This window comes from Ammospiza nelsoni, chromosome 10 (genome assembly GCF_027579445.1).
Source record: "Ammospiza nelsoni isolate bAmmNel1 chromosome 10, bAmmNel1.pri, whole genome shotgun sequence".
NCBI classification, from domain to species: domain Eukaryota; kingdom Metazoa; phylum Chordata; class Aves; order Passeriformes; family Passerellidae; genus Ammospiza; species Ammospiza nelsoni.
Window position 1 is genome coordinate 22,955,283 of NC_080642.1, and position 22,441 is coordinate 22,977,723.

A 22,441-nucleotide genomic window follows, 5' to 3' on the forward strand; every position below is an offset into this window, starting at 1 on the left:
TCTTCTGAGTTCAGTGGTACTTAAAAAGAGGATAACTTGCTTGTGGCCAGAAAGATGAAAAGTTAACACCTCTAGTACTGCTAAATACTTTGAAATGCATCATGACTAATTGTCTCGCTCATTCAACATTCCAAAATAGAACCTTCTAGATCAATACATTGTTCTAGCAGTCTTTAATTCACTGCTAAATCAAATAAAGGCCTATGTTTTTAAAAGTACTTCTGATAATATGAAACTTAGAGAATTAACACCTTACAGCTTTTAGGTTGTGTGTGATTTTGATTGCCCTGAACATACAGAGTCTAACTGTTAAAATAGTCTGTATTTAACAGTTATTATTTCTACCTGTTTTTTTATGTGTGCTACAATTTTAGCCTTGTTTGTCTGCCTAAGACAAGTTTGACCTTCATTATCCCTGCTTGTGTTTTGTTAGGATGTATTTAGTTTCCAGGTGTCTCCTAACATGAATCCCATCAAGCTGAACGAGCTGGCAATCCGAAAACGTTTGACTATCCATGGAAAAGAGGATGAGGAAGTTGATCCTGCTGATTATGTGCTGCAAGTTAGTGGAAGGCTGGAATATGTCTTTGGTGATCACCCATTAATTCAGTTCCAGGTACACAGAGTTTTTTGGAACTTGATGTAACAATTCCCTGCTGCCTTGTCCAAAGTTGCTTCCTCCCATCCCTCCTATCCCATTACTGAACATCAACATCCCCCTCCTCATGTCTGCAGTGTAAAACACATGAGCACCATTCCCTTTGTAGCTCTGGAATGAATTCTTTGTTCCTGTGGTTTGGAAGTTGCTGTAGGAATATTCTGCTGCCTCTAACAGCTGCTTTCCCTGGGCTTTCAGTATATCCTCAACTGTGTGATGAGCAGGACCCTTCCCCAGCTGACCCTGGTGGAGTGCTGCACCATCAAGAAGATGTGTGAGCAGGAGATGATTGCCATAGAAGCTGCCATCAACCGAAAATCCTCCAGCCTTCCTCTTCCTCTGCCACCAAAAAAAAGAGCAACAACTGTGAGTTGGTGGGGAGAATGTCTGATAGCCAAAGGGAGCAGCGACTCGTGGCACATAAATCACAGAGCCTGGGGTTTGTGCTGTGGCTGCTGTGCTCCAGTGGAGGTCGCTTGGGTCAACTCCGAGCCTTCTCTTGCTTGGCAGATTTACCTCAGAAACAGAAATGTGGACAGGTCTTTGCTCTATTACACACTCTGCAGTTATTCAGAATGAACAATAAATTTTGAATTGTCAGGATGTAGTACATGATGTATGTTCTCACCCCTAGAAAACTCTCTTCTAGCTGAGTTTTTACTTCATCTCCTTTTGTAGCTATGATGACCAATTTATCTTTCTGGATTTCAAATTTATATTTTTAACTGCACTTTTTTCCTTTGTATTTGATATTTTTGCTTAAAATGCTTGGCTTACAAAATAGGTCTCAATGTTACAGTGGTGAAGAGTGAACTTGTATCTTTGTTTCTCTCCTCAGAGTGTATGGGATATTTCCAACCCTTTCAAGATTATCCTATTAAAGGGCAATAAACTAAACACAGAAGAAAATGCCAAAGTAAGTAACTGTGTCTGGTGTCAAAAGACATTCTGTTTGTTGTTTATTGATTTTAATGCTAAGCGAGCTCAAAATCATACAGATTTCGGCATTTTTAATTATTCCCAATTGCATTGGTAGCATTGGTCAAAATCTGGCTTTATTGCTAAAACATTCCTTTATTGTCTGAAGCTGGATATGTGCATTGGAACATTGCAATCATTGTGGCAGTATGACATAAGTGTTCATTGGTATTTGATTTTTTTTAAAAAAAGGTTTCCCTAAAGTGCTAATAGTGGTGTGAAATGAGCTCATTTTAAATAGATTGTCATAAACACCTTGCACAAGTCAACTAAATATTAAGTGTTTTAAAATGCAACATGGTATTTTAGTAGTCCTGAATATATTCTGTATGTCTAAACTTGGGCTATATGCTTCTATACAATCTGTCTTTTATTTTCTACACATGAGGAGCACAAAGAAAGAAAGCTGGAGTATCATTTCCTGTAAAAATATACATGACTGGGCTACTGACTGCTATACAGACCACAAGTTGTTAACACGTGGGGATTTATTACTCAGCTACTTTAATGCCTTACCAAACACTTGCCTGTGAGGTAGAACAACATTAAACTCCTTTATTTTGTTCAGAAATCAGTGAATTGTGTAGCCAATCCTGTAGACAAGGAAGATACCTGGTTAACCATTGATATTTTCTGTTCTCATCTTATATTCAGGGTACTTGGTGCATTTTTTTCTTTCAAAACTGTTGTTACAACCTCTTTGTAAATTAAAAATCCTACATTTTGGTCAACACCAAAAAGAAGTTCTACATTACAGATAAATGAGCCATAGTTACATTTTAGTACCTGAGATGCTGTGATTGTGGCAACCAGATGTTTTCCTCTTTTTTGTCTAAACCATTATTTAGCTAGTCCCAATATCTTCTTAACCCTCCTCTGTAGACCCTTAAGTTTTTAAAAGGAAAAATAAAAGAGCTGGAGGATTCTGGAAGGAACATAGCTGTCAGGAGTTTCTAGGGTGGGTTTTTTCATGCTTAGAAAAGTGACTTTTTGTTCATTTCACTATGCTTTTAGGGGAAAAACAAAGTATTTTCTAAGCTTGAGAAGAAACAGGAAAAATGGGCAGTTCTTTCACACTGGCACCTGTGGGCACCATCTAAATGTTATTTAGTATTTTGAATGCTTTTCAGTCTTGAAAAATTAAATTCCTGTGGATAACCTAGGACAGGAATAAATGCAGTGACCCTGCAAACCTGTGTATGCTTCCCTGCCTTGTTTGTCTGCAGTGTTACACTCTCAATAGTGACAATTTTGTATTTGTTTTCCAGTCCTGATTCTAAGGCTGTTTAATTCACTGCCATTGTTCCTTTAGCCCCACTGTGCTGTGGATAAGCCAATATTCATCCATTTCTGCTGAACCCACCACCAAGGTTCACAAATGCAGTATTTGTAGTGGGGAACAAAACATTTGTCAGCTGGGTAGCACTGCCCTAGTGTGAGCTGGGTTGGGGACATCCACCTAGGGCACAAGTGACCTCACCCAGCAGTCCAACACCCCATTTTCCAAATACATGACATTGAAAATTGCCTTTCTTTTCTCTTGGTATTTGGCCACCCCATCAGTCCACACCATTTCATTCAAAAAGGGGCATGGTGGAATGAAGAGAAAAAAATTGGGGTTCAAACCCTTACATGAACAGGATCAGAAGTCATAGAATTAAAGAGGTGAATTATTTTTCTTACCCAAAGCCACTATCAAATTTAATATCTCTCTCTTTGCCTTGCAGCACTCAGCAATAATATGATGGCTTAAAGTGTATATGAGGAAGGTTGATTCAGAAATAGAGGGAACCTGAAACATCAGATCACTTTGACATATTTAACATTGAGGATTTCTTTTTGGTGTTGAGCCAAAAGATTACATTTGTGGGGTTTTCTCTCTCTGTCTCTCTCTCTCTCACTGATATTTTGGAAGGCCACCTGAAAGAAGTTGGGACATTTCACTCTGCAGTTTTCTGTGTATATATGTTATGGAACAGAAATGTAGAAATGAAACAGAAAAATGAAGAAAGAACAGAAAAACATCTTAGTATTGACATGTAATGAGTTTAATTTCAGTGCCAGTAACTCCAGGTTCTTTGTCTAGTTGTCCTTCTCCTTTCCTGATCCTTATTTTAATTGTTCATGCTACCTGGTTTTGTTGGTTCCTGGGTACTAAAGACAAAACAAACCCTGGAAATCTTGTGCATTGTTATTATTACTGCAGGTGACTCCTGATGTTAGGGTCAGCAGTGTTCCCTCTATACATTTTTAGAAATAGTTTCAATAAAAAGTGAGCTTTTCCTTAAGCTGAAAAAAAACCCCAAACATTTCTCATTTATAAGCACAAGTTGGTTCTACCTCAAGATTTTAATTTGTATTCAGAAAATCAGTCTTAACTTCTTCACTGTGCTTAGTTGTTTGTTTGATGGAATTTATATGTATGTATGTTCTATATATTATTCTATGCAGAATTCTGTAGGTTCTGTGATAATCTTAAAACCTCTCATTTCTTTGTGGCAGGTTCATGTTAGGGCTGGTCTTTTCCATGGCACAGAGCTCCTTTGTAAAACAATTGTGAGCACAGAAATATCTGGGAGAAGTGACCACGTTTGGAATGAAGTGCTGGAGTTTGAAATCAATGTCTGTGATCTGCCAAGGATGGCAAGGCTCTGCTTTGCTGTTTATGCTGTCATGGATAAGATGAAAACTAAAAAGTCCACCAAGGCAATGAATCCTTCCAAATACCAAACCATTAGGAAAGCAGGAAAAGTGGTAATTATCTCATTTGTTTTTCTTGAGTGATCTCATTATATCAAAATGAGCATCCAGAAATCTTTCCTTGTCCTCACTTGTGCTCAAGAATGCAAAATGCAAAGATATTAAAAGCAGTGTATGTATTAAGAATTGCACATCTTGGTATGAAAACTTTTGATATTTCTCAGTGATTAATTTCTTTTTTGAAAGGTATTACCATTTGGAAAAAACTCCAAGCCATCCAGTCAATTTTATGTATTTGCAGTGTTTTCTCTATAATATTTGCTGGCATCTTCATTTCCATATAACAATTCTTTCCTTTGGCAGCATTATCCTGTAGCCTGGGTGAATACCATGGTGTTTGATTATAAAGGACACTTGAGGAATGGAGAACTGGTACTGCACAGCTGGTCATCATTTCCTGGTAAACCTCAGCTTTTCAGATTTGGACTTTGGCTGTGGGAAAGAGTGGGTGCAAGAACAGTATATTTACTGTATGCATGTTCAGATCTCTTGTAATAACCTCTTTATACTTGTAATTTTTATGTGTATATATATACAGCATTTTAATCTCTTTCCTGAAAGCATTGTTTAGCAGGAAAGAGGAAGAGCAAGAAGTAGTGTTCTAAAAGTTTCATCCATATGATCCAGAGGGTTTGTCCTGCTTTGCAGAAGCTGCAGATCTCACTGGGATTTGTTTCAGTGTGGGGATAGCTCAGCTTCCCTGGACTATTATGTTTCCTTAAGGAAATCAGTTTCTCATGGGGTGATAATCCAACATTTGGGAATGCAGGAGGTGGTTTATGTTGGAAATACAGGGCATTGCACTGAAAGTGCTGTGTAGCAGAACATGCTCTGTCCATTTTATAAGGAAGTGATTTCTTACTGCATGCTGGCCTGTTCTCTCTGTGTTTCAGATGAACTTGAAGAAATGTTGAATCCCATGGGAACCGTCCAGACCAACCCTTACACTGAAAATGCAACAGCTTTGCACATTAGATTTCAGGAATATTCAAAGCAGCCCATTAATTACCCTCCCTTTGATAAGGTAAGGGATGACCTAAAGAGCACTATGCCTATGTGGAAATAACTGTTTTTTCTTTCCTTTCAACACTGCCTTTTCCAGTGAATTCCCCTTTTCCTGCCTTTTAGTCACTGTACTGCAGTTTGTTAAACTTGCACTGCATGAGTGGCAGTGCTTGACTTCAGGGTCTATTTTGAAGATGTACACTTTTAAAAGTGGTCTCTACATGGTCTTTTGAAGGTCAAAAGCAAATCAGTTTCCTGTATGAATGGTTTTACAAAAAGCTAAATTTATCAGCTATTCTGGAAACCTTTAAACTGTTCTTGCCTGTGATCTATAAAGATCTGTTCTCTCTTGGTACAAATGTGTGTTAGGCACTCTTTGGGACACTGCCCTGTGAGCTCAAGTCCTTTAAAAGATAAATGGACTCTTAACACTGTGTGCAAAGGGATTTCTGAAGGTCTGCTCTTGGAATAAATCCACTGAAGTGGCCCTGCAGTTTTCTACAGATGAAGATAAGAATCTGTCTAGAAAGGAAGTGTATATTTGGAATACACATGGTTATTTCTGTAGTGTGAAGGATAGATGGAAAACCATTTAGAAACTAGCAAAAAAGGCTAAGTCCTGGAAACAAGTAATGAAATAAGTCTTAAAACAGACTGCTAATTTTACATTATAAAAGTCAGGCTTAACTCATGTACACATTAGTCTGAATTCTGGTTTGGGGAAAGTCAGTAACAACCTACAGAAATTGGTTCTTTTTCTTTTTGGAGGATTTTGCACCTTCAGGAGGTGTGAACAACAAGACTGAAATTACCAAGTTTTATCATTTTGCTCAAAGGCAGATTTGGCATTTAAGGTTCATAAAAATGAAATCAAATAACAAGATAGCATTTCTTTTGTTTCAGTTGGGGTTAATAGTGTTTCCCCTTCCTTGTCATCACAGTACTTTTTCTTTTATTCAAACAGCATTGGAAATGCAGTAAGAGCTAAACCAGTACTGACCAATTGCTGTTTATTTATGGCTAACCAGTTAATGCTTCATAGTGGACATATTTTATCCAGTTTTGGTATTACTTTAAGTTTTTTACTCATTACACTTATGAGTATTTAATTTTTAAAGAAAAAAATGAATGTACATATTAGACAGACTAAGTAAAAGTGTGTCTCTTTAGTAATCACATATTTCTTCTGGCTCTGGTGTTTCTTTTCTTTGTCCCTGCAATACCAAGTTCTCAGGAACTTAAAAGCCTGGGCTGAATGCAGCCAATATTTTACTGGGTGAGGCAGAGTGTAGTGACATTAAGGTGGGGTCTAATGGTCTTCATCCCTTGTGACTTTCAGCTTCATTCAACTCAATCTCCTAAAGATCCTCTTGGTGAAGGTTCTGTTGAATGAGGAGGGATGTTGCAGCTGCTGGAATTACATCAGCTGAGGATCTGTCTCTTACAATGCTCCAGCTGAGACTTGCTTGTTCTATGGCTTTTTCTCATTTTCCCAGTGTTGTTGCTGGTTTCTGCCAAGAAAACAAAGAACGAGATGCCAGATTTGTGTTTTGAGAAACATAATGTGCAAAAATAGATGGATCTTTTCAATCATCCCATCAACCTGCTTGCACAGCGGGCTGTGCAATGCTGCTTGCACAGTGAGGAGCTTTTTGGGGCTGAGGGAGAAAAAGAGCCTGGAGCAGGGATAAGAAACTTGTCTGAGACAAGAGCCATGTGTGGGGCTGGTCCATGGCCAGTGCTGCAGGCACATCATGGGGCTCGGGTTCACAGAACAAAGCTGGGCTTGCAAAGACTTTGAAAATTTATTTGCACACAGAGAAACTCTGCAAAGCAGGGGGAGGAGAGAATCAAACGTAGAATTAGGACACTGTGGTTTTGTTTATGCATGTTTTCACACACAGTATGTAAAAAAGTTTTGTGGCCAAGTAGCAGATGTAATACATGATATTAATGAGAGTTTCATACAGAGAAAAGAAATAAAACAAGTTAGGATGCCTTTCTAGGGATTTTAGCTGCTGGGTATTTATGCTCTGATTATTGCAGTCTTTTGTTGTTTCTTGTGTTGTCTGAGGAAAGACAACACAAGTCTTGATGGGCCTGTGGCTCCCAGACCAGCTGGGGTGCTGTTGTATTCCTGGGTGACAGGAGAGGCAGAGCTCTCAGGGAAATGAGATGCTGGAGTTCCTTAGACTTTTTTCTTTATTGAGATTTTATTTCATGATATCATTGTTCCTTGAAGCAGCAGCATCAGACATACCTGGCCAGCATTGTAACACCTGGCTTGGTTGCAGTAATGTGCAGAATGCACTTTGAAGAGCTGCATTTACTTCTAGACTTAATTCTCCGTTATGGGTTATTGCCTGAACTTCAAAAACCAAGACAAATGTTCAAAAGGAAAAAAAAAAAAAGGACAGGAGATCCAACATCTAGAGAAATACATGGACACACTGACTGAGATCATATGGGCAGTCTGAGAGCATGGTGAAAGGACTGGGCTTGTGGGTTCTTACTGGGATTGAGGGCTAGAAGCATGGATCCATGGGCATAGAAACTGTGCCCTTGGAAATTGCACAAGTAGAGGGGAGAAAGCAAAGGGTAAGTTAGAGTTGAGGAATTGATTTTCTGTGATGAAAAATGAGGAGGAAATGCAGAAACAGAAAGCAAGATGTCATCAGGAAGGCTGTTTAATTTAGCCCAGGAGTGATGAAAAAGGAAATAATGGAGGTCATCCTAAGCACTGCTGTTCCTGATCTCCCTGGTCCTGCAGGTGGGAAAGGGGACACTACACATAAGTCCATGTTATACCACTGGATATACAAAACTACCTAAAAGATAGCAACATTTCCTTATCTGCTTTCATTTCTGTAATGCTTATTCTAGCAATGTGGTCACATTTGGGGTTAAATCTAATGTATTTAAAACCAACTTCTTGCAGATACTTGAAAAGGCAGCTGAGATTGCAAGAAACAGTGACAATGCTGCAATGGCGGTGAGCATCATCTAAAGACTATTTTAAAATTAATTTTCTGGGTTTATTTATTTCTTATCTTCTGCATCAGTCTAGAAATAAATAAGTCAACTGCTCAAATAGTAATTCTACTGGCTCTGTTATCTTACATAATTCACTTTGATAAACTGCTTTAAAATTCAGATATATATGTGCTTTTCCCAGTATATTCTGGACTTGTCTATATTTTGTCAAAAAGCTTTACGTACTCTGAATTTGGAAGACAGCTAAGATTTACATTAGAGCTGAAAAACAGTTTAGGACTAGAAGGTCAAAATAAATGTATGTCTACTTGGCAAATGTGTTTTCTTTTGATTGTTGCAAAAGTATTTTTTCATTGCTAATGAGAAGAAATTATTATTTATGTATCTAAATTTGCTCATTTGAAAAATAGAAGAAAGTATATGCCTCCTAAATGAGAGTGCTCCGTGTTGGAGTTGAAAAACAGAAATATTGCCATCTAGCGTCCTTAACTCTAAAGTTGAGTTATTTTTTTCAGAAAGTTCTGCACACTGCATTTGGAATCTGTTACTTACAGTGTCTACAGTAAGGAATCTGAGAGAAAGGCACAGTGGTGATTTCCCTGTGTTTCATGAGTTTTTATCTGATGTTCTTTCTGCTGTAGGGTTGCTGATATTTGAGATACCATACCAGACTCTTCCTGAATTGATCACATTATACGTGTCTCATTTCCTAGGGTCGAGGTGGTAAGAAGTTTTATGTTGTGCTAAAAGATATAATGGAAAGAGATCCTTTATCTCAGCTTTGTGAAAATGAAATGGATCTCATTTGGACTTTGCGATATGACTGTCGTGAAAATTTCCCACAATCGTTGCCAAAACTGCTGCTCTCTTTAAAGTGGAACAAACTTGAAGATGTTGCTCAGGTAAGGGAAAAGACAATGTTGGTGGGGAAAAAAGCTTCAATTAAATCATCAGGAAATAGGATTTCTTTCCCAAGTGTAGCCAGTTTGAAATGGTGCTGTTGTGCAAGCTGGAGCTCCTTGTCTAACTTCTACAGCCTGGACACGTAAAGAACTTATTCTCTCAAAAAAACCTCCATAAACCAAAACCAAAATGCATTTCAGGGGTCCTCTGAATGACAAGAAAAACACATTTACACAGGCTGATGCTCAAATTTGATGCTAAAAGGAAGAATTTCCCAGATTCATCCAGTGCAGCCCTGTGCTCCAGCATGGTCAGCCTGTGAGTTGGAAGTACCTCCACCTCTGGAGATTCCATAGGCTCTGGGCAAAAAAGTCCAGTGCTTGACCACCCTCACAGCAAGAATGTTTTTTATAAGGCTATTCTAAAAAAAAAACTTTGTAAATGAAGATCTGAAATAAAACTTCTTGTGAAAATTGTTAAACTGCTTAAATACTATAAAATCCAGATCTCAGACTGGGTAATTAAAACTCACCAAGGGAGACAGATATGAGACCCACCAGTGCTACAAAACACATGATTCCCATCCAGTCTCTTTAAAATAATAGTCTCTTTAAAATAACTTTTAAGGACATGAGGCTGGTGCTGTGATACAAGGTGCATTTTCAGTAAAATTAGTTCACTTGTTTGCTGCACAGATGTGCAAGGTTATTTCACTACACTGTAAAGAAGTTGGTGTTGCTGCCTTTTGCTGTATTTACTCAAGGAGAATCCAACTCTTGGGGCACTTTTGGAGAATAGGTTGAACTTTAATACAGGAAAAATTATATGAGCTCATAGTAGGACCATCCCTGCTTGATAGAATGGTTTTAAAAACAATAAAGTAACAGGTTTCTGGATTGGAATTGAAAGGTTTTAGTCAGATTGTGTACAGTGAAGTTTGAGTCAGACTATGAAGTCTGGCCCAAGTTACCAAGCACTGATGTTGTTCTGGTCTTCCTGACAGAATTCAGATGTAAATGATGCTCACCTTCTTGTAGACCACTACACTGAGATAATGTTCATGTCTTTCCTCAAGTCTCATTTTAAAAATTTTCAACTACCTTTTTTGATTTTTATAAACTCAGAGCTAAAAAGCATTTGCTGTGAAGGGTTATGACTGATTGTAGAAAATTATTGCCCCTTAGTTTTCTGACCTTCACCTGTTACAGGCTATGTGTTCTTGGAAGAAAAGGCAGCCAATCCATGAAAATCCATCTTCTGTCTATCCATTTTATGATTTTTGTGATTATCCAGTCAGGCTCCTAGTGTGCTCCAGCAGAGAGTTCATTTTCTGCTGCATCGTTCCTCCCAGCTAGATGTGTAAGTTTAGTGAACTTCTGAAAATAAATGGAATTTCATCCCAGCTCCTTGTCTGTGCCATGAACGCTACACTAACAAAATGGAGCACCCACACATTCCTTGCTCACTTGTGTTCTTTCTTGTGCAAGAATCCCCTTCCTTAGTAGTTCCATTACTTCTGAATTTATTGTTCGTTATTCAAAGTTGTCTGGAAATCAAAACTGTAGAAATACAAGCAGGCACTTGTTTACACCTTAAAATATGTGAAGGAAAAGGCATTCTGAGTTCTGGGGCTTTAAAATATGGCCCTTGGGGCAAGTTTGAAAACTTACTTGGAGTATGGATATTAGCTGACAGCCCAAAGTCCTTTACACTTGGAAACATTAAATATTATATTTGCATAAAACTTTTTATTTAAACAGATGGCTGAAAATATGTTGTTGTCTTGTTACTGTGTACTTTCTGGAAGGAATATAGTATTTATGTTTGCTTATCTATAGACAATAGTGCAGTTTATATCATAATATTGGTTTTGGCAGTGTGGAGAGTCTCTGAAAAATGAGATCTTACCTTAAACATGCTGAATATTTCTGTAGTACATAAATGTGTCAGTGCTCCTAATGATTTACCTTTTCAGGTAAGGCAAGACAGCCTCATTCATTTTAGGAATTCCAAAATGATCAGGATTTATAATTTACTTCCCCTTAAAATGAAATCCTTGCTGTACTAGCTGTAGTTGTCTGCTACAATGTGCATGCTGTTGTACCAAAAGTTGTTTTAATGCCCATATTTAGATGTACTTCAGTAAGTCTTGACACTTCAAGAAGGAAGTTCAAGAAACCCCTAACACAATACAACAAAGCAACAAAACTCCTCAAAGAAGCAATCAAACATCAGCTGTTTATAAGAAAAAGCAATCAAACATCAGGTGTTTGTAAGCAAATGGACTTAATAACTATTAAGCTGTTTTTATTTAATGCAGCTTAAAAATAGTAAGGCTCTTTTAGAAGTGGATTCTCTCATATTTGATTGTAATTATCTCTCATCTGTTAGTTCAGTGGTCCCTGAAGTTATGTTCAGTGGACTCAAGCATCTTTCCTGAATTATTTACTATTATGTACCAAGCCCTTGTTGGATTTGCAGGATTTTAGCAGAGTGGTTGCATTGCAGGAATTGCTCTTACTGCTACCATAACCTCCCTGCTCAGCAGAGTAGCAAAACTTGTTATGAGAATTCTCAGGCAGTATTTATTCTCAAAGCAGAATTAAAACAAAAAAAATTTTTTTTTTAAAAATCCACTTGCTTTCAGTGAAGTGACACCATCATTAATGAGAAGTAGAGAAAGGACAACTGAAATACTGAAAATAATTGGAATAAAAATACTTGCCTGTGCTTAATTGTATTGTCTCATACAGTCTTCTTAGGGAAGAAATTGTGGTTATTTCTTTACAGAAGAAAATATTGATACACCAAGGCCAAATTCATGTTTTCTCTGAAACATGCATTGTTCATTCTCATTGTAACCACCTGTGCAATGATTTCAGCAAAGGGAGGAGCTCTGTATTTTCAGATCTTCTTCCCAGTAAATATACATGCTGTGGACCATGACTTTCACTGCCTGATGTATGAGGCATGTGGGGCCATGTGAGCTCATCTTTTCAGACTATTTCAGTTTCTCCATTTCAATCATTCAGTATTAACAAAATAGCTGTATATTTTTGCTGGTTCTGCACCTGATTTACAAGATTGTATAGAAATTCTGATAGTTTTGTTTTGGAGTCTCTGACTGACAAGCAGAACTGCTGTTTGCATTTTCAGTGTCTGCCTTGTGTATTAAATATGTGCTCAGGGTTAGTATTGCCTGCAGAGTTTCAGTGCCAGCTCTTGCTATGGAAATGTTGGTGGCTGCAGTCAAGACTGGCATCACTGATCCTTGCTGGGTCAGTAGATTTTTGAGTGTATTTTTGAGTGTATTTTTCTGTGGGAATGTGACATCTATGTTTAAAACAGCTTTAGTTTTACTTTACATCATTTGCCCATGGCTTAGCTGGTCCTTTCCTCCACTTGTGGAGTTTCAGCACAGCCCTGGCTTTGTGATGTGATTCATGCCCATTTCTTGCCTTCTGAATGTCACAAAAATGATGACTCAGTTCAGAATCTGCCCCCAAGGTGTATAAATGGTGTTATGAACATGCCTGTTAAATGTGGGCTGAGAATGTGAACTCCTGTTTGTCCTACTGGAACTGGAAGCAGGAGTTGATGGGTGACAGAGTAGAAATAAATGTTTTTCACTGCTCTAAGTCATTATGAAATCAGGAGAAAAACAAGATTTTCTTCATTATTCAGCTTTTATAAGTTGCTATTGAAATATAAAATAACCTGTATCATCTAATTTGTAGGGAATTGTGTTCTTATCATGACTTGTTCCTACAGAAAGAAACATCTTATGCTGTTGATACACTGAATTTATACTAATATGCATTTATATTAATGTGCATTAAAGTGTTTATTTGTATCTATAGTGATACAACTCAATACATATTGCTCTCAGCAGGTAGCTGTGAGCTTCATAACAGTGCAATAAAATCAGATTACTTTGTGAGGCATCTAAATGTTGTTCTCTTTGGTAGTCCAAAGTTATGCATCACTGTATTCTGTAATTTTTTTTCCAGCACATTATTGCATCAGTCTAGAGATTCTTTATTTGTTTTAATACCTAAATACCTAATACCTAAATACCTAATACCTAATACCTATTTAATACCTAATACCTATTTTTTTTTTCAATTTAAGCTCATTAATATTCACAGTGAATGTTCAAAAAGGCTCCATCAGTTGGGGTCGTCAAATGTTTTTGCTAAAGAAAGCTCTCTCTCAACAAAACCCTTTTTTTTAAATCCTTAGTAAAAAACTTTCACTGTTAGCAAAATGGTTATATATTTATGAGAGCACTTTCAATAAAAATAAGAGGTCTTGTGTGTCTGTTGTTAAACCACACATACCAGGTGTTGCCTAATTTTCGTTTACGGTGCATTGTGTCTACATGTGAAGAAATGGGTTTTTCAGACTACAAATAATCTGCATCATTTGAAAGAGTAAGAAAGAAACATAATCAAAAGTGAGCTCAGTTGCCCCTAATGACTTCTCTCCTTTTTACACCCCCCATCCCATGGCAGCTGGTCACCATCTTCCGTTCATGTGAGTGCCTTTATGAGCAGTGTGTCCACCTGTGTCCTTACCTGTCACCTTTTTTTTGGAACAGCTCCAGGCCCTCCTGCAGATCTGGCCCAAGCTGCTGCCCAGGGAGGCTTTGGAGCTGCTGGATTTCAACTACCCTGACCAGTATGTCAGGGAATATGCCGTGGGCTGTTTGAGGCAGATGAGGTAGGTGGGGGTTTCTGGGGTACCAAACTTCATTCTTTTTGCTCACAGGACAAAAGAAGCCAAGAGGAAAGAGCTGAACACACTGCCTGCCATGAATAGGTGGCCAAATAAAGCAGTCTGATTTCTGGCTAGGCTCACTGATGGCTGAATAAAACCACCTTATTCTGACACCTCGTAGGAAATTGTGATTATTTTCCATGTTGCAAGAGAACACCAGTGCACCTTTGTCCCAGAGAGGACTGGGTGTTCATCCCTTTCTTGGGCAAGGGGAGTGAGAAACTCTCAGAGTTTTAATAACAAAGGGAGAAATATTCCTGAGTCAAGTACTGTAACACCTGGCACCCAGCCACCTCTACTCTGCTGTGCCATTTAATAGGAATGGGAGCTGCAGCATGCAATAAATAATCATAGAATTACTGATTTGGTTTTGATTCACAGAGTTTTCATTCTCTGCACTTCTTCCCTTATTGCATTTCATTTGCTTTCCTCTGTAACCTAGGGCAGGACTTGTGTAACATTATCATTACTGCACATTTCCTGTCCTTGAATTCTGAATTCTCTGTGGTGAATAGTTTAGTGAGTAATTTCTAATGGTCAAGGATAGTCATTTGGGGTAAAAAAAAATAAATTATTTTGACTTCTTTCAAATCCAAACAAGGGATTTGGCTGCTTAGAATTGTATCCTAAGAATGCATCTGGAATTATTTCCATCTGGAAGTTGCACTAAGTTGTGTTGTCCTGCTCTGTGTGATAGAAAAACTGGGAGACTCTTGGTATTGAAACAAATCCTGTAATTATTTTGTCATATGCACCTGAATTTCTGAAATATCACTAATCTAGCTACTCTCTTACTAACTGCTTTTATGTACCTCATTCTAGTGATGAAGAGCTCTCTCAGTATCTTCTCCAACTTGTGCAAGTCCTCAAGTATGAGCCTTTTCTGGATTGTGCACTCTCCAGGTTTCTCCTGGAAAGAGCACTGGGCAATCGGAGAATAGGACAGATGTTGTTCTGGCACCTGAGGTAGGAGATTTTCCTTTCATCTCTCTGAAACTATTGAGCTGATTGGGCTTTCAAATAGGATTTCTTGAGGATTTTTCTAAATGAGCCATTATCATCATGCCCACAACTCCATTTTTTTATTTTTGATCTATGGATCACACCTCTCATTAAAAATAAATTAAGAGTGGTCTGTAATCTACCCTTGGATGAAACAAATCCAAACTGCATTCAGCTCTGACTACCTGATGAGTTAGGTTTGTAAATACCCCTAGTGTTTGTTTTGGCTGTGGGTGCAGTAAAAGCACAATATTTATACTTCACAGTTGGGAAAAATTATTACTGTTGCAAGTCTAACAGAAAGTAAAAGCTGTTCTGTGTATTCTTGCTACTTTTGATGAGCAGTTTCATGACTGGCAAAAGCCTTTTAGAATGGACTGGAATAGGCTGGATAGGTTGATTAATTAGTTTTAATATTTTTAGGTAAAAAAGAGCAAGTGTTACATGAAATTGTTTTGGAGGATAATTGGCTATGATACAAAGTTCAGTGGTTTGTTTCAAAATGTTTGCCTTCAGGCAAATTGGGCTTTTCCCTTTCAAAGGTTGGAGAATGTGTGGTTTAAAGTCAGCCCTTCAGTGACTTCTCAGAGCTGCTCTGAGTAAAAGGGGGTCCTGAAGCAGGTATTCAATCAGCCCCTCTTGGCATGAGCCCTGCTGCCCCCAGAGCAGTCCTGGGCTGGAAACAAGGATCCTGCATCCAAACTGGCCTGTCCTCCTTGTCTCCAGCACAGAGGCCTTCCAGCATCTCCTAGGAAATACAGAGGGATAGAATACAAGTAAATAAAGGTAGTATAGAAAGTAATCTTACCCCCTAAAGAGTTGCAGCTGGGTTAATTATTAAAGATTAGGAGCAGGCCAGACTATAACAGGCCACAGCTGTAGCTGATAATAAGAAGAGTGTTATAAAAGAGTTGAGGGAACTGGACTCAGTTGGCTGCTGTGAGAAGAAGAAAGAGTCAGTGCTTAGAGGAGTTGCCTACGAGAAACATCAAAGAGACATGAAATTCCAGCAATGTGGAACCTTTGCAATATAATGACAATAGAACTCTTGCAGTATAATGACAACAAGGAAACCTGGCTAGTTTCAGCTACATGACCATGAGGTGTTTCAATGTTTGATGTGCCCGTGAGGTGTTTTACTGTTTGTCCTGGGTGTTTGAGTGGCTGGGAGGGTGCAGTTGTGTGGGTGCTGAGCAGTTTTTCCCCGGCAGGTCGGAGGTTCACATCCCCGCCGTGTCAGTGCAGTTCGGGCTCATCCTGGAGGCTTACTGCAGGGGCAGCGTGGCTCACATGAAGGTGCTGGCTAAACAGGTGGGGACTGCCCTTCCTTTTCCTTTCCTGTCATCCTGACTCAGCCAAGCCTGGAACTGCCATCCCGACTCCATTGATCCTGGGGTGTATTGGCTGCCTTTACAAAGTTGGGCAGTGTGGAGGAGAAGGAGGCGCGAGTGAGACAGGGAATTAAAAGGGCTGAGTGATGGAGCAGCCTCCATGGCACAGAAGGCAGCCAGGGCTGTGGGGCCTCAGGGAGCTGGTTTTACAGTGCTCTAAGACCTGTGAGACACCTTCAGCACTATCTGTGTATTCTGGACACAAGAAACTCTGGATTAACTGAAAAAGAGCTTCTGTGCATTTCAAGTTTTTCTCCCTGTAAGGGTAGCTTGTTCTACATTTTACCTAGATACTTCAGGACTACTTCCTGCAGCTTTTGCTTTTGTTAAAAGGTGTTGCATATTACCCAAATACTCATTTTAGTGTTAATATAGGTCTTTCATTCACACACACACACACAAAGAGAGAGCAAAGGAGACCTATGTTTGCTTTTAAATACCCTAATAAGTACTAGAGGTTTGCTTTTGAAAGCACTAATAATTATATCACCAGATCATTAAGGAACACTCACAAATCATGTTTGAAGTCTCTAATGTGGTTTTAATGAGTTCATTTAGATCGTGATCTTAAAAATATTTGAAAATTCATCTCCCTTTGGAGTTCAAGTATCTACAGTATCAGGTCTCAAAGATCCACACAGTGGATGGGTAACTGATGTGATGTTTGTCTGCATTGAAACTGCTTTGGGAGCATTTGGAACAGGGATGTTCTGTTGTGCTCTTTATTACTGCAGCTCACAGGACGTGGAAAAGACCATCTCTTCCATGTGTGCTCGTTAGCATTGTCAAAATCATAAAAAGAGTAGGTGGTGAAATGCTTTAAGCAATAGATGTAAGGTCAGTAAAGTTTTTGTGCACTTTACAGGAAGCAAATGTCAGTACAATCAAAGAAGGGGCAAAAAAATTCCCAACTGTGCAAACACGGAAGAAATTCAAAGTAGAAATACTTCAAAAAGTTCCTGTTTGTACAACACAGGTTCCATTTTGTTCCCTTGTCACTGATGTTTGTACAGCTCCTAGAATAGTGGAAAAGCAGAGCCCTTTTGGTTTTGACAGATGGCTGACCTGGCAGCTCTCCACTGCCCAGTTTTATAATCAAACTCCATAGAATTTCCACAGCATCCTGCCTGGCAGGGTTCAGGCTGTGGGAGGGGTGAGTTTTGACTCAGCACCTTGTAAGGCAGCCTGAAGCTTCCTTGTATAGAAAAGAGCTTTCATAATTGTTACATTGCTGCTGTTTGCTACAGAATCTGTGCATTGCTCAGCATCTTACTGGTGCAAGCACAGCTGGTTGTTAGAAGAGCTGTTTGGTCAAAAAGTTGCTTAGATGTATTTGTTGTATATTGTATTAAGTTGTATTTGCTGTATGTGCTATCTAGGTTTGTCAGAGGGCTCTGCTCTGTCAGTGTTACACATTTACATCACCAATTTCCTCAGAGATTTTGGAACAGTAAAAAACTTTGCAAAACAGAAGGGAAAGAAGGAGTTTAGCCCAGCTATATTATTGCAAATAACTGCCTTGACTTTTTACACACTTCTAAGGTAAAAACTTAGTTGAGATGAAATGATTTTAAACACCTTAGCCAATTAAAGCTTTTGTGTTCTGCCTGACTTCAGCAGGATTTTAATGACACACATTTAAGACTTTGTTCTGTGAAAATTGTCTGCAAGTGGTCACATGGCCATTCCTTGCTGGATGCATCTTAATGTGAACAATGAAGTATCTGCATCCACAGCTCATCTCCAGCAATGTCTGAGTTTGTTAGAATATGAAATAATCAGTATTTCTGTTACTTCTGTATGTCTAGGGGGCACCTATGTTATGTGCTTTGTTGAAATAGGGAACTAAAAATTGTACTTTGAAGAAGGAATTTGTGTTAATGTGTCATACATTAAAATGCCTCATTCATTTTTTTGGAAATGTTAAGTCGTGCTTTTAAAAGTGACTCAAAGCTTAGGAGCTTTCATCTCATCGTTATGAAAATGGTATTTCTGAAACATGTGCAACTTAATTTCCATCCATTATTTCCATTTTTAAAAAGTTGTAGAATGATTTAATACTTGGTTTTGTTGTGAAATGGGATTTCACATTATCTTACATCTCAAATCAAAGCAGTAACTCTTGATAATAAAATATCTCTTTCAGGTGGAAGCCCTCAATAAAATGAAGACTTTAAATAGTCTAATTAAGCTGAATGCCATGAAGCAAAGCAAAGCAAAAGGCAAAGATGCAATGCATACGTGTTTGAAACAAAATGCTTACAGAGAAGCACTTTCTGACCTCCAGTCTCCTCTGAACCCTTCTGTTATACTCTCAGAGCTGCAGTAAGTAGAGAATGAGCACAATTTCACCATAGCTTTGCCTGGAAACAGTAAAGCAGGAACACATTTCTGTCTGAACTTCTCTGGTTGCATCGTTCAGCTGTGCTGCCACAGGGAACTTGTCCTGTAGTGACAGAAGCTCTGCTGGGCATCTTCTGAGGTTAAGGCATCAGTTAAATTAGAAGACTTTTGTGATCCATGAAAAGTAATACTGTCTTATGAAACATAATACTGTCTTAGTCAACATATTTAAATGTAAGCCTAAAAGTGAATTTGACTGCATTCTTGACTTCTGTTTTTAACAGTAAGCACAAAGGCCACTAAAACTTTCCACAGCACCTAAATATAAAGTCTAAAAATACATGGGAAAGAATATAAAGAAAACTATTTTCTCTGAAAATGAGGGTGCTTGATTTAAGAAGTAGAGATACATTCACCAGTCAGTATCAAATACATTCCACATGTAACAAATATGTTCATAGCTTGGGGAGTGCTCATGACATAGCAGCAGAATGAAAGCAGACAGAGCATTTAAGTACTTCCAGACTGGAAGTCTACCTGTTCTCTTATGTTCTGAACCATGTTTAGATCTTTTCAGGTGAATTATTCCTATTTGACTAAGACTTCTGTCATGTTTTCTTCCAGTGTTGAGAAGTGTAGATATATGGATTCTAAAATGAAGCCTCTTTGGATAGTGTACAACAACAAAATGTTTGGAGGAGATCATGTAGGGATCATCTTTAAAAATGGTGACGGTAAGCAATGCTAGAAACTTTCAGTTTTTCCTTTTCTTTTTTCACTGGCATGTTTGCACTTGAGTTTTTTGGTATTATTTTGTATTGCCATCATGTAAACATGGATTACTCTGACATCAGTAAACTAATTAAGCATCTTCTTCAAGTTTCAAAGCATGGACACTGCCAGTCAGGATGTGATTATGATTAATACCACTTTAACCCTTAGGCTGAGTATTTTTAGATGCCTTTTTCTGAAGGCCTTGGGGGCTGCAGGAAGTGTGAGGAGCTGAGGCAGTGGTGTCACCTCTCATTGCAGATCTCCGGCAGGACATGCTGACGCTGCAGATCCTGCGCCTGATGGACATTCTGTGGAAAGAGGCTGGCCTGAACCTCCGGTAAGGAGCTCCTCAGTGCTGCTTGCTTTGAGAAATAAAGCTTTCCTGCTTTTAGCACCTTCCCCACTGTCCTTTTTCTTCTACACATCTGTCAGGCTTCCCAGAGCTCCCAGCTGTCATGGCCAAGGTAAGCAGGCTGTGGGAAGTATTACCTCTGCTCCTTCCTGCTGGGAGCAGAGCTCTCATTGCTGCTCACACCAGCACTTACAGCCCCTGGGAACATCTGCAACTCTGAAGTCACTTTCTCTTGTTGCATTTTTCCAGCCAGAAATATCTTTGTATCTTCCAAAGTCTCTTGCAAAGTAGCTTTCTTGCTTTTGGATGCTTGGTAGGGTAAACGTGATTTCTTTGAATACTGGAGTATTCCTAAGAGCAGCAGTATCAGTCATTGCTCAGTGTTATCACACAACCCTCTAGTACATGGGAAGCCTTTTCACCCAAATTTATGAACCCGTTTTAGGTAACATAATTCACAAATTCTAATTGCGCTTTAGGAAAGTAGTCCTAAGGAAGGTACTGGGTATCATATTATTAGAAAACATTTTTAGCCATAAATTAAATTTTGTATGCCTGTTTCAAGAGCTGTAGTCCTCTCTAAGTTTTGTTTACAAGTCTTGAAGTACTTATATTTAAATATTGCCTGAAGTACTTCATTTAGAGTCTTGGAGCTCTTTTAAAATTTTTGTGGTTCAGGTATAGTAATGGGAACTACATAAGGCACGTAACATCAACACAGGTAAGTAAAATTATCAACTTGTTGCTTAGAATGCTTCAGGAAAGGTGGAAATGTGAATTACAAATTGTTTCTGAAAAGATGTACTTGTGATGAGATGGTTGAGTGTGTGTGAAGTTGAACACTGACTTGAAGAAACCTTAGGTCATTTATGTCATTATAAATTGACTTTGAGGAAGCTGATCCAGCATTTGGGGGCAAGGACAGCCTCTGGCAGCTGTGGAATCCCAGATCAGGCATTCCTCAGTAGCTGCCTTCCCAGAAGCTGTTTGTGGTTCCAGCCTGGGCCACACACCGTGCCTAGCAAACAGGAATAGTGATGAGAGTCATCAAATATGTTTTTCCTGACTAAGCCTCTTTTTTTTTAAAACACAACAAAGGAAAACAAAAAAGTAGCTCTGATGTCCAAGATTTTTCTTAAAACTCTGCGAAGAAAAAAAAAGCAGAAAAGGGGAAGTTCCTAGTGAGAATTGAAGTTCTATATTTGGCCTCTTCAATTTGTTTGCTTAACTGGGAGCATCTTCCTTCCATTCATCCTGTCATAGTTACCATTATGAAATAAAGTCCTGGGATTGAGGCAGGGTTACAGTTCAGTGTCTGTCAAAGAGATTATTCAGGCACTTGCCAAGAGAAGGCTCTGAAATGACCTTCCTTGAGAACAGAATTGGCCAAAACAGCACTCAGAACACCCAGAGCATGAGGGCACAGCCAGCAGGGTGAGGCTTTGGCATCTCTGTGTTTATAGCCTGCATCTCTCTCAAGAAGAGACAGCTCCAGAATCCACGAGCCAGCAGTGGTGGAGTGAGTTCTTTGCCATGTTTGTGAGTCAGGAGTCAGTGGTTACTTTTTGCTTGGGTGAGAAGCATGGTCTCAGCTGGAAAACTAGTGTCAAAGAGCTGCTTTCCTGAAAAATACAGTGCCACATGCCCATTCCAAAGAGTGCAGTCCTTACCTGTTGCCCTGTATCATCCTTAGTTTCCCTGAAGTCGTTTCCATTTGTGGATGCACAATGGATTTTGCACTTTTCAACTTTTTTCCACTGTGAAGAATCTGGTAACTCCATCCAAGTAAAAGCAGGACATCAGCCATGGCAGCAGTGTCAGAGAAGCTCTTGCTGCTACCACTCCCCATCAGTGATGTTTTGCCACAAGCAGATTGTCCAGTTTCCATGAGGCATGGATCGAATGGCAGCCAGTGCACCCCTGAGCTGGGGACAGCATCAGTTCCCTTCTAATTGCCCTGCAGTCCACACTCACTTCTCTAGCAGTGATTGAAAATGAAAGCTAAGCTCAGTCTGTGTAGCATACACATAAAATAAAAGCAGGCATGATATTCCCAGTGGGATTTCTCAGCTCTAGAGAGAAATGCCAAATACATACTGATTTTGAGAGCTGAAGGAGGAGAAATGTTTGCTTGTTTGTTTAACTGCCAACTAATTTGTCTTGTGGGTGGCAAACAGGGCAGGGGGTGTATCAGAGGAGACACTTGTGAGCAGGAGGATGGTGCCATGTGCTCCTCTAAGTCCTTCATCCTGTGGGCACAGTGAGGAGAGCCTGGGGTGTAGGGTGGATCTGCTTTCCAGAACAGGACCAGCACTGAGACAAACACTGACACTTAGAGCACTCTGCCTTTGCCAGTCTACCTCAAACATCATCCAAGTAGCAGAGAGAAATGAACAAAGCAAAAAGTGTATTTTTAGTTAATCTCCACGCCTTAATTTATAAGACAAACTTGTACCTGAGCAGTGACCTATTACAAATACATGTCACAGCAGAGGGGAGCAC

The 22,441-nt window shown here is 39.1% G+C and overlaps 1 protein-coding gene across 3 annotated transcripts in view; it reads left to right on the plus strand.

Moving 5' to 3' along the window:
- PIK3CB (phosphatidylinositol-4,5-bisphosphate 3-kinase catalytic subunit beta) overlaps positions 1-22,441 on the plus strand; it is a 90,997-nt gene that overhangs the window by 60,038 nt on the left and 8,518 nt on the right. For all 3 annotated transcript variants that reach the window (XM_059479385.1, XM_059479383.1, XM_059479384.1), the window contains 14 exons: positions 434-616; positions 857-1,024; positions 1,497-1,574; positions 4,139-4,390; positions 4,700-4,796; positions 5,290-5,420; positions 8,340-8,393; positions 9,109-9,297; positions 13,899-14,020; positions 14,900-15,043; positions 16,291-16,390; positions 18,617-18,795; positions 19,438-19,547; positions 19,846-19,924. In XM_059479385.1, the coding sequence (XP_059335368.1) occupies positions 434-616; positions 857-1,024; positions 1,497-1,574; positions 4,139-4,390; positions 4,700-4,796; positions 5,290-5,420; positions 8,340-8,393; positions 9,109-9,297; positions 13,899-14,020; positions 14,900-15,043; positions 16,291-16,390; positions 18,617-18,795; positions 19,438-19,547; positions 19,846-19,924 (1,886 nt within the window). The remainder of the gene's footprint in view (positions 1-433; positions 617-856; positions 1,025-1,496; positions 1,575-4,138; positions 4,391-4,699; positions 4,797-5,289; positions 5,421-8,339; positions 8,394-9,108; positions 9,298-13,898; positions 14,021-14,899; positions 15,044-16,290; positions 16,391-18,616; positions 18,796-19,437; positions 19,548-19,845; positions 19,925-22,441) is intronic.